Genomic DNA, 12,093 nt, shown 5'->3' with positions numbered 1-12,093 from the left:
ACCGCCGGCATACCAGAAATACTCCTTTTCATTTTCTAATCCTTTCTAAATATTTATAAAATCTTCAAAACTTAATCTCTTCATAGAAAGTTTCTATAACTATTTAGATGAAGGGTTAGTTTCATCCTGTTCGTTTTCATGTAGTCTTCTCTTACTGCTTCGTTAGTAACTCACTTATCCTTTGATGAATATTGAGCATGAATAATTACTCACATTGATTTAACTACTATATTTCTGTATTATAAGATATTGACTTTAAGATGCACCATTAATTTAATAATAGAAGCAGAAGGATCTGGAGAACAATACATTAAAGGTACAAAGAAAGCATTGAATTGGGTATAGCATTTCTGTAGTTGTGCAGTTTACATTGCCTAGAGTGGGTCAGATCATCAACTTTTAGTTACATTGTGGATCATACTATAAACTGTTTGAATACATTCAACAAGTTAAGGATTGAAATTTCAGTTAAAATTCAGTGGAATGTTGCAGCCAATGCCAGTAAATCAACTGAGGTGACAGTCAGGTAAACAAACTCTTTGGTTTTACGTGGTTATCATATTGAGTAGGCAGAGATAATCACAGACAAATTAAGACTCACACTTCTCCGTGAAAATTGGCAGTTTTCTTAGATATTTATTGTGAGAGAGAGTCTGATGGAAAGCTTTAAGCTGAGATATGTGAAGTATGTCAAAAGCTATTCAAAAGAAATAAGTTTTGGGGAGAGAGAGAGAAAGGCTCTAAAAGTGATAGAAGTAGATAATTGAGCTGTGTGCCACAAATAGGAAGTGGGCTCTTTGCCACTAAAGGATAATCATTTGACTTAAAAAGAAATGTTGAGGGCTTCCCTGGTGGCGCAGTGGTTGAGAATCTGCCTGCTAATGCAGGGGACACGGGTTCGAGCCCTGGTTTGGGAAGATCCCACATGCCGCGGAGCGGCTAGGCCCGTGAGCCACAACTACTGAGACTGCGCGTCTGGAGCCTGTGCTCCGCAACAAAAGAGGCCGCGATAGTGAGAGGCCCGCGCACCGCAATGAGGAATGGCCCCCGCTTGCCGCAACTAGAGGAAGCCCTCGCACAGAAACGAAGACCCAACACGCCAAATAATTAAATAAATAAATAATAATTTAAAAAAATAATAATAATAATAATAAAAAAAAAAAGAAATGTTGAAAGATCTTGTTGACTTCCGCATGCACAAAATCAATTTTGGCCCATTCTGTTGGAAGTTACTTGCAAACTCTGTATCTGTAACACAACTATGTTTTACTACTACATATATTTTTTAAGGTATTTGAAGAAATTCTGCACTTTAGTGAGTGTACTGGCATAATCCTGGTTGTTACAATAGCTTAATCCCAGAATGTGAATTTAACACAACAGAAGTTTATTTCTCACTCAAGAAAGAGGTGGGTGTTTCTGATTAATAGGTGACTCTTATTATACATGCAGTTTCAGTACCTAGGCTCCTTCTGACCATGGCTTCACTTTCTTATGTTTTTGAGGACACCAAAAAATGCAATATGTGAAGAAAAAAATTAGAGTATTGCACTTATTTAGTTATATAGTTTACAGTTACCTGGAGTATGAGAGTCTTATTAGTTAGGCCTGGAAGTGGTGTACATCACTTCTACTCACATTCTTTTGGCCAGAGCTCGGTCATTTGGCCACACCTAACTTCAAAAAAGTCTAGACAGTATGGTTCAACAGTATGGCCAGGACAAAAGTGTAGTAAACGCCTAGCTAGTTTCTGTCACAGGCAATAATGTGAAAATACAGTTTGTGTCAAGAACTTCTCTATCATTTTATCTTGAAAATGGTTTTTAAAGTAATTTTTGATACTATCTGTACCAACTATTGATTAGTGTGTATCTTTTAAGTGGAAAAATATTTAGAAATGTAGACATTTATCACTTATCTGTTAAATACATTAAAAATTTGAGTCACTTCATAAATATGCAGTGAGATATGTAACTAATAATCGTTTTGGCAGAAGACAAAGATGAAAAGTAGATTTGGTCATATTTTAATAATTTCTGACTTGCTAGATGGTTGACCCTATCTATGACAATAAAAAGTAGGGATAAGGACTAAGAGAGGTAAATTTTCTGAATGCCCGCTATGAGTCAGTTGCTTTTATCTGTTTTTAATCTTACCAGCAATTTTGAGGAAGATACTATCCATTACCTTTTTTACAGCTAAGGCATCTTGGGATTAGAGAACTCTAGGTCACAGGAAGTAAGTTCTAGGATTTTGGCTTAAGTTGTCATTTATAAATATCAATAGCTAGTGAAATAAGTAGCTGGTGAAAACTTACCAGATGTGTGAAGAGAAAGGGCTACTTAAAAACTCAGTACCAGACTGAACATTCAATATTGCAGAAAACAGGAACAAATTTAAATAAGAAATTAATTCAGAATTTTAATATGATTTGAGAGGATATTGATTGGTCTGTTGAGAGCAGTTGATCGTGAAAATAAAAGCAATCTGTGAACAAAGATGTTTTGGATGAAAAATTATTTTTAAAACTGGAAATAGCAGAATAAAGAGATTGCCAAATTTAATATTAGTAGAATGAGTGCAACTTAAAAGAAAATGTACTGAATTTGAAAACACATTTAAGATATTTCCAATATTTTAAGATATTGGAAAGCAAAAGGAGAGATGGAATAATGGAAAACAATGGAGGAGTGATCTAGGAGATGCAGTAACTATAAAGCAAACCAGAGAGACTCGGGTCATATGGAGAATTGATGAAATAAAAATAGAAAAAAAAATGAGTAAAAGACTAAGGTTTCAGACTGAAGCAGCACACTGAGTGATGGAAAAGGTTAAAAAAAAGAGAACCTTCGCTTATCTTGATGAAATTTTTAGTTTGCAAGGAATAATATAATAATGCGTACAGGCAGAAAAGCTGGGTAACCTGCATAGGAAAAGAAATTGACTCTCTTTGGACTTTTCATCCAAAACACTAAGTGCCACAAAATATTGTAACAATATTTATAGAGCTCTGTGGGAAAAGGATATGACACCAAAATGCTCAAACTGTTGTCAGGGTATGAAGTAAAGACAGACAATTTGTAATGTGTAAGGGCTCAAAGTTATAGCATTTAGATAAAATGTTTTTAAATGCCAAATTAAAGAGGATAGTCTAGACCCAAAAAAACAATCCCAGGTAGATTAACTGTGAAAGACAAAATTCTAAAATTTAAAGGATCATCTCTGTAATCTAAGAGTTGGAAAAGATTTAAATGAATGTTTAAGATTTAAAACAAAGATTTAAAAGAATATTTACTAACAGTGCTTAAGGTTTCATTTATAGTTGATGTAATTGTTCTTTATAATGCTGAAAACATGGAAGCCACCTGAAAAACTTATCAGTGTGAAATTGTTTAAAGAAGTTATGGAGCATATCTATTAAAGGAAATTCTGTACAGTCCATAAGAATAATTATCAAAATCCACTTTTTTGTTATAGAAAGATACCCATGCTATATTTAGTACAAAAAATTTTACAAAATATTGTATTATGACTGTGCGTATGGGGTGGCAGGGAGGGAAGAAGGGAAAGAGACATGGAAAAAGTGTGGACATATATCCAAGGTGTTAACATTGGCTATCCTTGGGTAATGGAATTATAGGTGATTTTTACTTTTTCATCTACTTTTCTATAATAAGCTTTAAAAAAAAAATTCAGTTCATGCAGTTGTTTTATTTTGTGATATTTTCCTTCCTGAAAGAATCTCTTCCTACTTCACCTCTTATCTTTTCTCAGAAATATACCCTTTAAAATTATATAATAAGCAGTGTTAATGAAGTAGGTAGCAAGTAAATCTTTGCTCATTTCTGTGTTATTTTTTTTTTGATATTGATTACTAGTATATAAAATAGTAAATGGCAAGTTATTGAAAGGAATGCTACCATTTTTTAAAAGTGCTTTGTTAAAATGAAAATAATATTTATTTGACCTTCTAAAAGTCTTTAGACTTCTGATAGCTTTGTGTTACCTTCAGGAATTCAAAAAGCAGCCAAAGTAAGAAGAAAGGACCTCGTACTCCTAGCCCACCCCCTCCTATACAGGAAGATATTGCTCTGGGGAAAAAATATAAAGAAAAATATAAAGTAAAAGACAGGATAGAAGAAAAACCAAGAGATGGAAAGGACAGAGGACGAGATTTTGAAAGACAAAGAGAAAAAAGAGACAAGCCAAGGTAAGTAGGATTGTATATTTTTAATAATCTTACTTTCTTAGAATCTAAAATACTATTCAGAAGCTTTTAGGCGTTACTACAATGGATTAGTGTTTTTAAACTATGTATAAGTATTTAATACTTACCATATTGAAATATGAATACTTCAATCAATGTTAATATGTTTATAAAACATAATATAAATCATTATGATTTAAAAAACAAAATTTCTTAATTTTAACCATTTTTAAATGTCAATTTGGTAGTGTTTTTTATATATATATACTATATATATGCATATACAGTATATTCACAGTGACATGACATAGATCTCCAGAACCTTTTCATCTTACAAATCTGAAACTCTATAACCCTTAAACAACTCCTTTTCACTTCCCCACCTATCCCCCGGCTCCCCAGTCCATAGTAACCATCGTTCTACTTTCTGTTTCTTTGATTTTGACTCCTTTAGATACCTCATATAAATGAAGTCATTTTGTCTTTTTGTGACTGGCTTATTTTACTTAGCATAAGGTCTTCAGGGTTCATCCATGTTATGGCATGTAATAGGATTACTTTCCTTTTTAACGCTGAATAATATTCCATTGTCTATATACCACGTTTTGTTTATCCATTCATTTGCTGATGAACGTATGGGTTGCATCCACCTCTTGGCTGTTGTAAATAGTGCTGTTATGAACATGGGTGTGCAAATCTCTTCAAGACCCTTCTTTCAGTTTGTTTGGCAACGTACTCAGAAGTGGGATTGCTGGATCATATGGTAGTTTAATTTTTAATTCTTTGAGGAACTTTAATACAGTTTTCCATACCAGCTGCTGTACACCATTAACAGTTTACAAGAGTTCCAGTTTCTTCACATCCTCACCAACACTTATTTTCTGTGTTTTGGATAGTAGCCATCCTAACTGGTATGAGTTGATACTGTGGTTTTGATTTGCATTTCGCTGATGACTGATGATGTTGAACATCTTTTCATTGCTTTTTGGCCACTTGTATATCATCTCTGGAGTGATGTCTATTTAAATCCTTTATACATTTTTTAATTGAGTCCATTTGATTTTTGTTGTTGAATTATAGGAATCCATTATAATTATGGATGTTAACCCCTTATCAGATATATGATTTGCAAATATTTTCTCCCTTTTCATAGGTGGCCTTTTCATTCTCTTGATAGTGTTTTTTGATGCACAGAAGTTTTTAAAGTATGAGGTAGTCCCATTTGTCAATTTTATGTTTGTTGCCTGTGCTTTTGGTGTCATATCCAAGAATCATTGCCAACTCCAATGTCATGAAGATTTTTCCCTATGTTTTTTTGTAGGAGTTTTAAAGTCTTAGATCTTATATTTCAGTCTTTAATGCCTTTTGTGTTAATTTTTTGTATGTGGTGTAAGGTAAAGGTCCAACTTCATTTTTTGCATGTAGAAAACCACTTTTCCCAGCACCGTTTTTTGAAGGAACTCTCCTTTCCCCATTGAATGTTCTTGGCACCCTTGAAGATCATTTGACCATATACGCAAGGACTTATTTCTGGGCTCTGTTTTACTCCTTTGGTCTGCTTGTCTGTCTTTCTGCTAGTACCACAGTGTTTTGATTACTGTGGCTTTACAATACATTTTGAAATCAGGAAGCATGAATCCTCTGTGTTATTACTTTTTGAAATTATTTTGGCTATTTGAGGTCCCTTGAAATTCCATATAAATTTGGGATAAATTTTTATATTTCTGCAAAAACTATCTTTGGGGTTTTGATAGGGATTGCATTGAATCTGTAGGTCTCTTTGGATGATATGGACATCTTAACCGTATTAAATCTTCCAGTCCTTGAGCATGGAATGTCTTTCTGTTTATTTGTGTCTTAATTTCTTTCAGCAGTTTTTTGTGGTTTTCAGTATACAAGTCTTTGACCTCCTTGGTTAGGTTTATTCCTAAGTATTTTTTACATTAAGTAATTTTTATGCTTTATTTTGTTCTTTTTTATGCTATTGTAGATGGAATTGTTTTTTAAAATTTCCTTTTCAGATTGTTCATTGTTGTATAGAAACACAACTGATTTTGTGTGCTGATTTTGCATCCTGCAACTTTGCTGAATTCATTTATCAGTTCTAACAGTTTGTTTTGCTTTGTGGAATGTATAGGATTTTCTACATATAAGATCATGCCATCTGTAAGTAGAGATAATTACTTTTTTCTTTCCAACTTGAATGCCTTTTAAAAATTTTTTTTGACTAATTGCCCTGGCGAGAACTTCCAACACTGTGTTGAATAGAAGTGGTGAGAGTGGGCATCCTTGCCTTGTCCCTTAGAGGAAAAGCTTTCAGTCTTTCACCATTGAGAATGATGTTTGCTATGGACTTTTCTTAAATGCCTTTTTTATGTTGCGATCATTCAGGATAAATTATCCATCCAGTAAGTAGCTGATAATAGTTTTATGATATGTAAGTTCAACAAAACCCAGTCTTTTCCCCCAAAAAGATTTTGGTGATAAGCTTAGCCCTTTCTTTGTCTTGGTAAGACATCATCTTGTCTAACTTATTTAGATGAATCAGTTTTTTTTTCTCTCCTCCCTGTGGTGACTTAGAAGAACCAGAATGATTCTGTCAGCTGTTGCTAGGACCTAGCAACATTATTATGTCTTATTGGAGCAATAAAAAATGGTTAACTGGAGCATCCATAATTCTTGAACATATTTTCCTAAAATACACTCTTTATCTTATTCAATCTGGTAGGTTTGTTTTTGAAAATGACATGTAAATCAGATATAAATTATGTTAAATGTTCTTGCTGATTTACATTTTAAGAAGTCTTTATTCTTCTCTAATGGTTCTTGGTGCTCTTGTTGTGTTACTTTGACCCAGAAATCTTTGAGAGGTGATTCTTAACTTATATCCCTGGGTAGTTCACCACTGAAATGGTAACACACTTTGTATTATGAGGAATTGAATATTACAGAGGTTGATTCTTCATTTTCCATTTTTTTCTCCCTGGCTATCTCTACCAGGAGCAGTAAGGTATGCCTAGGATTCACTTGTTGCTCAGTGTACAGAAAAATCTGAACTTGGTTTATTTCTTCTGTCTAAGGAAACTAAGCAGCAGATTACTGAAGGACTGCATGGGTACCTGATTGTCGCTGGAGTTCTAAAGCCATATTTGACAAGGTTGCATTTTGATTTAGGAGGAGTTGATTTGATTTCCAGGTGTTTTTTTTTTAAAGGCAGATTCATTAATTTAATTTATCTCCATTACTGTGAATAAAGAATAATTCTAAAGCCAAATAGTATATTTAAGAATCTTTGTCACTGCTTTCAGATTCTGGGGTATGTAATTAAAGGTGAGTATCTAAATTCCTTTTGGAGAAAATTGCCGTTTAACATTAATTTAGATGTTATAATGGGTCTATTGGGAGTATTTTGGTTATCAGGATGTGCTGTGCTTAAGTGAAAGTATGCTAATACATTTATTATTTATTAGGTTACTGAATACCTAGTGTGTGGTGGACACTGCTTTAAACATTGGTGATGCAGCAGTGAACAAAAATCTTGTCAGAAACTTTGTTACTACAGGTGGAAGTAATATAGTAATCATGTGTGTATAAAATAATATTTTTCCAAATGTGGATTGTTTTTCTCCCTTCAAGTAAAGTAAGACTTACTAGGCCTATTGGATATAAGGGATTGCTTACATTTCTTAAAGGGTGGTTCCCAAATGCATATGCATACATGTGAGACAAATGATGTAACAAAGCCACATGATCCTATGACTTTAAGTCCTTTTCCCTGTCTTCTGTGTCTCAGTTCTTCAACTTTCTATACCAGGAGCTACTGGATTTTAGAGGTCTGATTTGTGAGTTAAAATTTGCCCGTGTATGTTTTCGTGAGGGGGGACAGTGTCCATATCCTCTCAGAAAAATTCATGATTTCCCCATTCTCCAAAAATTCTTAAGAGTTATTAATTATTCTTTAGGCCTTTGCCACTAATCTGGCATCGAGGATTTCAGTACTCTCATCCCAAACCTTTATTGGCCATGTCAACCTAGTTAAGAATATACTCTCTTCCCAGAATATTTGTTAATTTGAATAAGACTAAATTCTGTTATGTAGTTGCTTTTGAAGCGAATAGTTTCCAGGCCATAGTTAAAGGAATTCTGTATCAGTGTCTTCCGATTTTACTGGTAGACTTTACTCAGCAATGATTTATTTATGCAAAATTGATCAAAACCTGCATACCACTTGTTTATCCAAAAAAAAAAAGTGCCTTATGGATTTATTTTATTACTCTGCTTTTAGAGAATGTAGCAATTTCCCGTAATATTTTTAAAAATAAACTTTCTATGACCTGTTCGGTACAGAAAACAGCAAAATCTTGATTACTTGGAACTCAACTAAACCATTTATATTCTGTAATTTGTTTTAGAAGAGATGAGCTCACAGGAAAATTAAGTTTGAGTTAGGTATTTAGTCAGAAAATCTCTTGTGAAGGGAATATTTTGTATCAGTATTCCTAACCTACTGTATCTAGATAATCCTAAACTGGATATTTCAGCAGTGTTTCAGTGGACCTCTAATATCATCTTTATCAATGAAAATCTATATTCTATATTCTTTGCTGAATTGGGAACGACTAGTATATTAGTGTAGTTTAAGAACAAGGGCCTAAGGAAACACAGAAACTTTTTGGATAGTAGTTAACCAGAGGAGTTAGCTAACAAGTGCATATAGTTCATTCTGCTGGTTAAATATGGTTTTATGATAGGTAGTATGTTTTAATCAAAATACTAATCAAAATGCACAATTTTGTGGTTTAATAAGATAGTATTAAGAGCATAGTAAGTTATTGTATTTTTTTCTAAATCACTTTATTATAATTACCTGAATACGTCTTGATAGGAGTATAAATGCCTGCATGAGTCTTCCTCAGATTTTAAAGACAGATGTGATCATTCAAAACTTACTGACTTTGACATCAGCTTAGTAGAATAAGCAAATTACCACCAAATTGACAGTCTTATTTTCTTTCAGTGATTGCACACATCTGAATAATTAAAATCAGAATGTTTCAGGTGTTTGACAAAGACTATTACCTATTGGATTAATTCTTTAATTTATTCATTATCTACCATTCATGTTCAAATACCATGGTCTGGACTGGTGAATCTTATTCTGTGGCTATGAAGGACAGGACAGGGAGGAATCCACGTGTGCACTAAGCATTTCTATAGACTGAATTGATAGTTTCTTTCTTTCTTTATTTTTGGCTGTGTTAGGTCTTCGTTTCTGTGCGAGGGCTTTCTCTAGTTGCGGCAAGCGGGGGCCACTCTTCATCACGACGCGCGGGCCTCTCACTATTGCGGCCTCTCTTGTTGCGGAGCACAGGCTCCAGACGCGCAGGCTCAGTAGTTGTAGCTCACGAGCTTAGTTGCTCCACGGCATGTGGGATCTTCCCAGACCAGGGCTCGAACCCGTGTCCCCTGCATTGGCAGGCAGATTCTTAACCAGTGCGCCACCAGGGAAGCCCGATAGTTTCTTGAGTAAATGTGTACCAGTGTTACTCAGTTATATATAGAGGATGGAAGAATTACATGTTAATGTTACATTAACATTATTATTATGGAGCATTTCACAACATAAAAATAGAATAGTATAATGACCCTCATATCCATCGTTTCATCTGTACCCCTATCCACCTCCCCCATCCAGTGTTATTTTGAAGCAAACCCCAGACTTCTTATTTCATTTCATCTGTATATATTTTAGTATATATCTCTAAAAGAGAAGGACACTTAAAAATATACAATCACTATCTATACCTATATCTATCTATCTATATATATATACACAATATATATATATAACTGAATCACTTTGCTGTACACCAGAAACTCACACAATGTTGTAAATCAACCATACTTAAAAAAAAAAAAAATACAGTCACTATACCAGTATCCCATCTAAAAGGAAAAAAGGAGAATAATGTAATTTTAAAATTCAGACTTTAAAAGCATTGATGAATTTGTAATATCTTTTATAATATTTTCCCAATTAGTGGACATTAGCACAAATAATATCATGAAGGATATGCAAGTCTTTTAATATTAATGTGGAACCTTTGTATTCAGATTGGGAATTGCTTGTCTGAGGCATTGTCTTTTTTCTGCATTTAATTGAGCCCTGTCTATAGACCTAAAAACTATTTTTCCATGAATACTAATTTAGGCTAGGGATATAAAATTAAGACACTTAAAGAAATATGTAATATAGCTGAACATAATTATATAATATACTGAATTCATGGTAGACATGTTAAAAATGAAATCATTTTATAAATATCAAAATAACTGCATTGGGGGGCAAAAAAGCCATTTACATTTAGTCCAATTGATCAAGGCTTGGACTCCCTTTTATAGGTGTGATATTGGGAAAATCTGTTGAATTCAGAAAAGCTCCTGTTTTGCAGCCAAAATCTAGAGTGGTATTTATGTTCCTAAAAATTGTGCTCTTAACCCTTTGTCTATCATGCTTGATGGAATTAGAGACTTGAGAGGAAAATTGTTCTTTGGGGAGGTTTTCAGTAGCAGGAGGTGGTTGGGAAGTTTAGCCCTGTTTAATAATTGGTCCAATCAGAAATGCATAACACGGCATACAAAGGCCAAAAATTTAATCTGGTAAAAATGTGGGACGGTGTGGTATGTAGTGAGACTAATGAAATAACAGATGCCCAGCCACACTATCAAAATCCGTCTCTGTCTGGCTGTGGTTTGGTGTTATCTGGTGGTAATTTTCTACTGACAGTTAAATGACCTGTGACTGGATCGAACTTCCAGGACAGTGGCAGCGATTTCAAGAATCTCCCTTATTTGACATCCATTTTCTTGGCCTGAGCTGAGGAGATTTTGGGTCTGAGAAGTCGGACTAGGGACTTGAGAACCGTTCTTTACCTCCCTCTTTCCCAAGACTGGATTGCTTGCTGTTTCTTGGCAGGGGCTGGGCCTCTCCATCTCCTCATCACCCCATCCTGTCCCAGGAGAGAGTGATAAGCTTAACTTGTCCCACCAGGTAGAAGATAGGAGCCAGCTGTCTTCATATTTGTTATGCTGGTGTATATTGTTTCTGGGCTTCATTGCATTTGGAATACCAACTCTCTTAGAGCTTAAAAACAATCTCCCCATGTGCCAGGGATACTGGATATTTGTCTCTTCTGACTCTTGGTCACAACGATAGGTACAGTTTTTAGCTCACTCAAGTCATGGGATTGAACAAGTTCATGTAAGGCTCTTGAACCAGATTCTGAAAAATTATTATAATTAAACGGCACATAATTCTGGACTTGAATATCATTGAAGGATGTGCTAATAATGCTTATCTTAACGTTCTTCTCCATTCTTAGACTGAGGTTTTTGAAATGAATTCATTTCTACATAAATGCAAAAATGAAATTGAACCAAAATTATTAGTACTTGGCTTAGATTTACTTGTATTATGTACTTCTTACTAGTTTGCTTGAATCAAATCTGTTTTTCAAGTACCACTTATTTATGGAGGAGACATCTTTCAAAAGATTCCCACAACAAAAGTATTCTCCTAGTTTCTGTAGATCATTGGGTTAGAAATGATTCCCCTTCTGAGGAGTATTACTCACCTGCTGCAAAGGGAGAGCAAGCTACTAGGTCTAAAACAAATCATCACACAAAAGCATTTTCTTTCTCTGTCTTACATAGTTATTTAGGCAAGTTGCTCAGTTTCTGAATGACACTTCCCTGCCCAAAACTCCAGTGATTTCTTTTATACTTAGAATAAAATCTGAACTTTTATCATGACCTAGAAGACTCCATATCCTCTGTCCCCTGCCTGCTTTCTGACCCTCTCTCATGAACTTTTCATTCTCCCGTGA

At 34.4% G+C, this 12,093-nt stretch overlaps 1 protein-coding gene across 7 annotated transcripts in view; it reads left to right on the top strand.

The window, feature by feature from the left end:
• ZC3H13 (zinc finger CCCH-type containing 13) overlaps positions 1-12,093 on the top strand; it is an 87,271-nt gene that overhangs the window by 39,812 nt on the left and 35,366 nt on the right. For all 7 annotated transcript variants that reach the window (XM_057532891.1, XM_057532894.1, XM_007186832.3 and 4 more), the window contains exon 8: positions 4,013-4,210. In XM_057532891.1, coding sequence (XP_057388874.1) covers positions 4,013-4,210 — 198 coding nt within the window. The remainder of the gene's footprint in view (positions 1-4,012; positions 4,211-12,093) is intronic.

Source organism: Balaenoptera acutorostrata, chromosome 18, assembly GCF_949987535.1.
Source record: "Balaenoptera acutorostrata chromosome 18, mBalAcu1.1, whole genome shotgun sequence".
NCBI lineage: Eukaryota > Metazoa > Chordata > Mammalia > Artiodactyla > Balaenopteridae > Balaenoptera > Balaenoptera acutorostrata.
The sequence above is the reverse complement of the archived record's forward strand: the minus strand, read 5'-3'. Positions and strand labels throughout refer to the sequence as shown.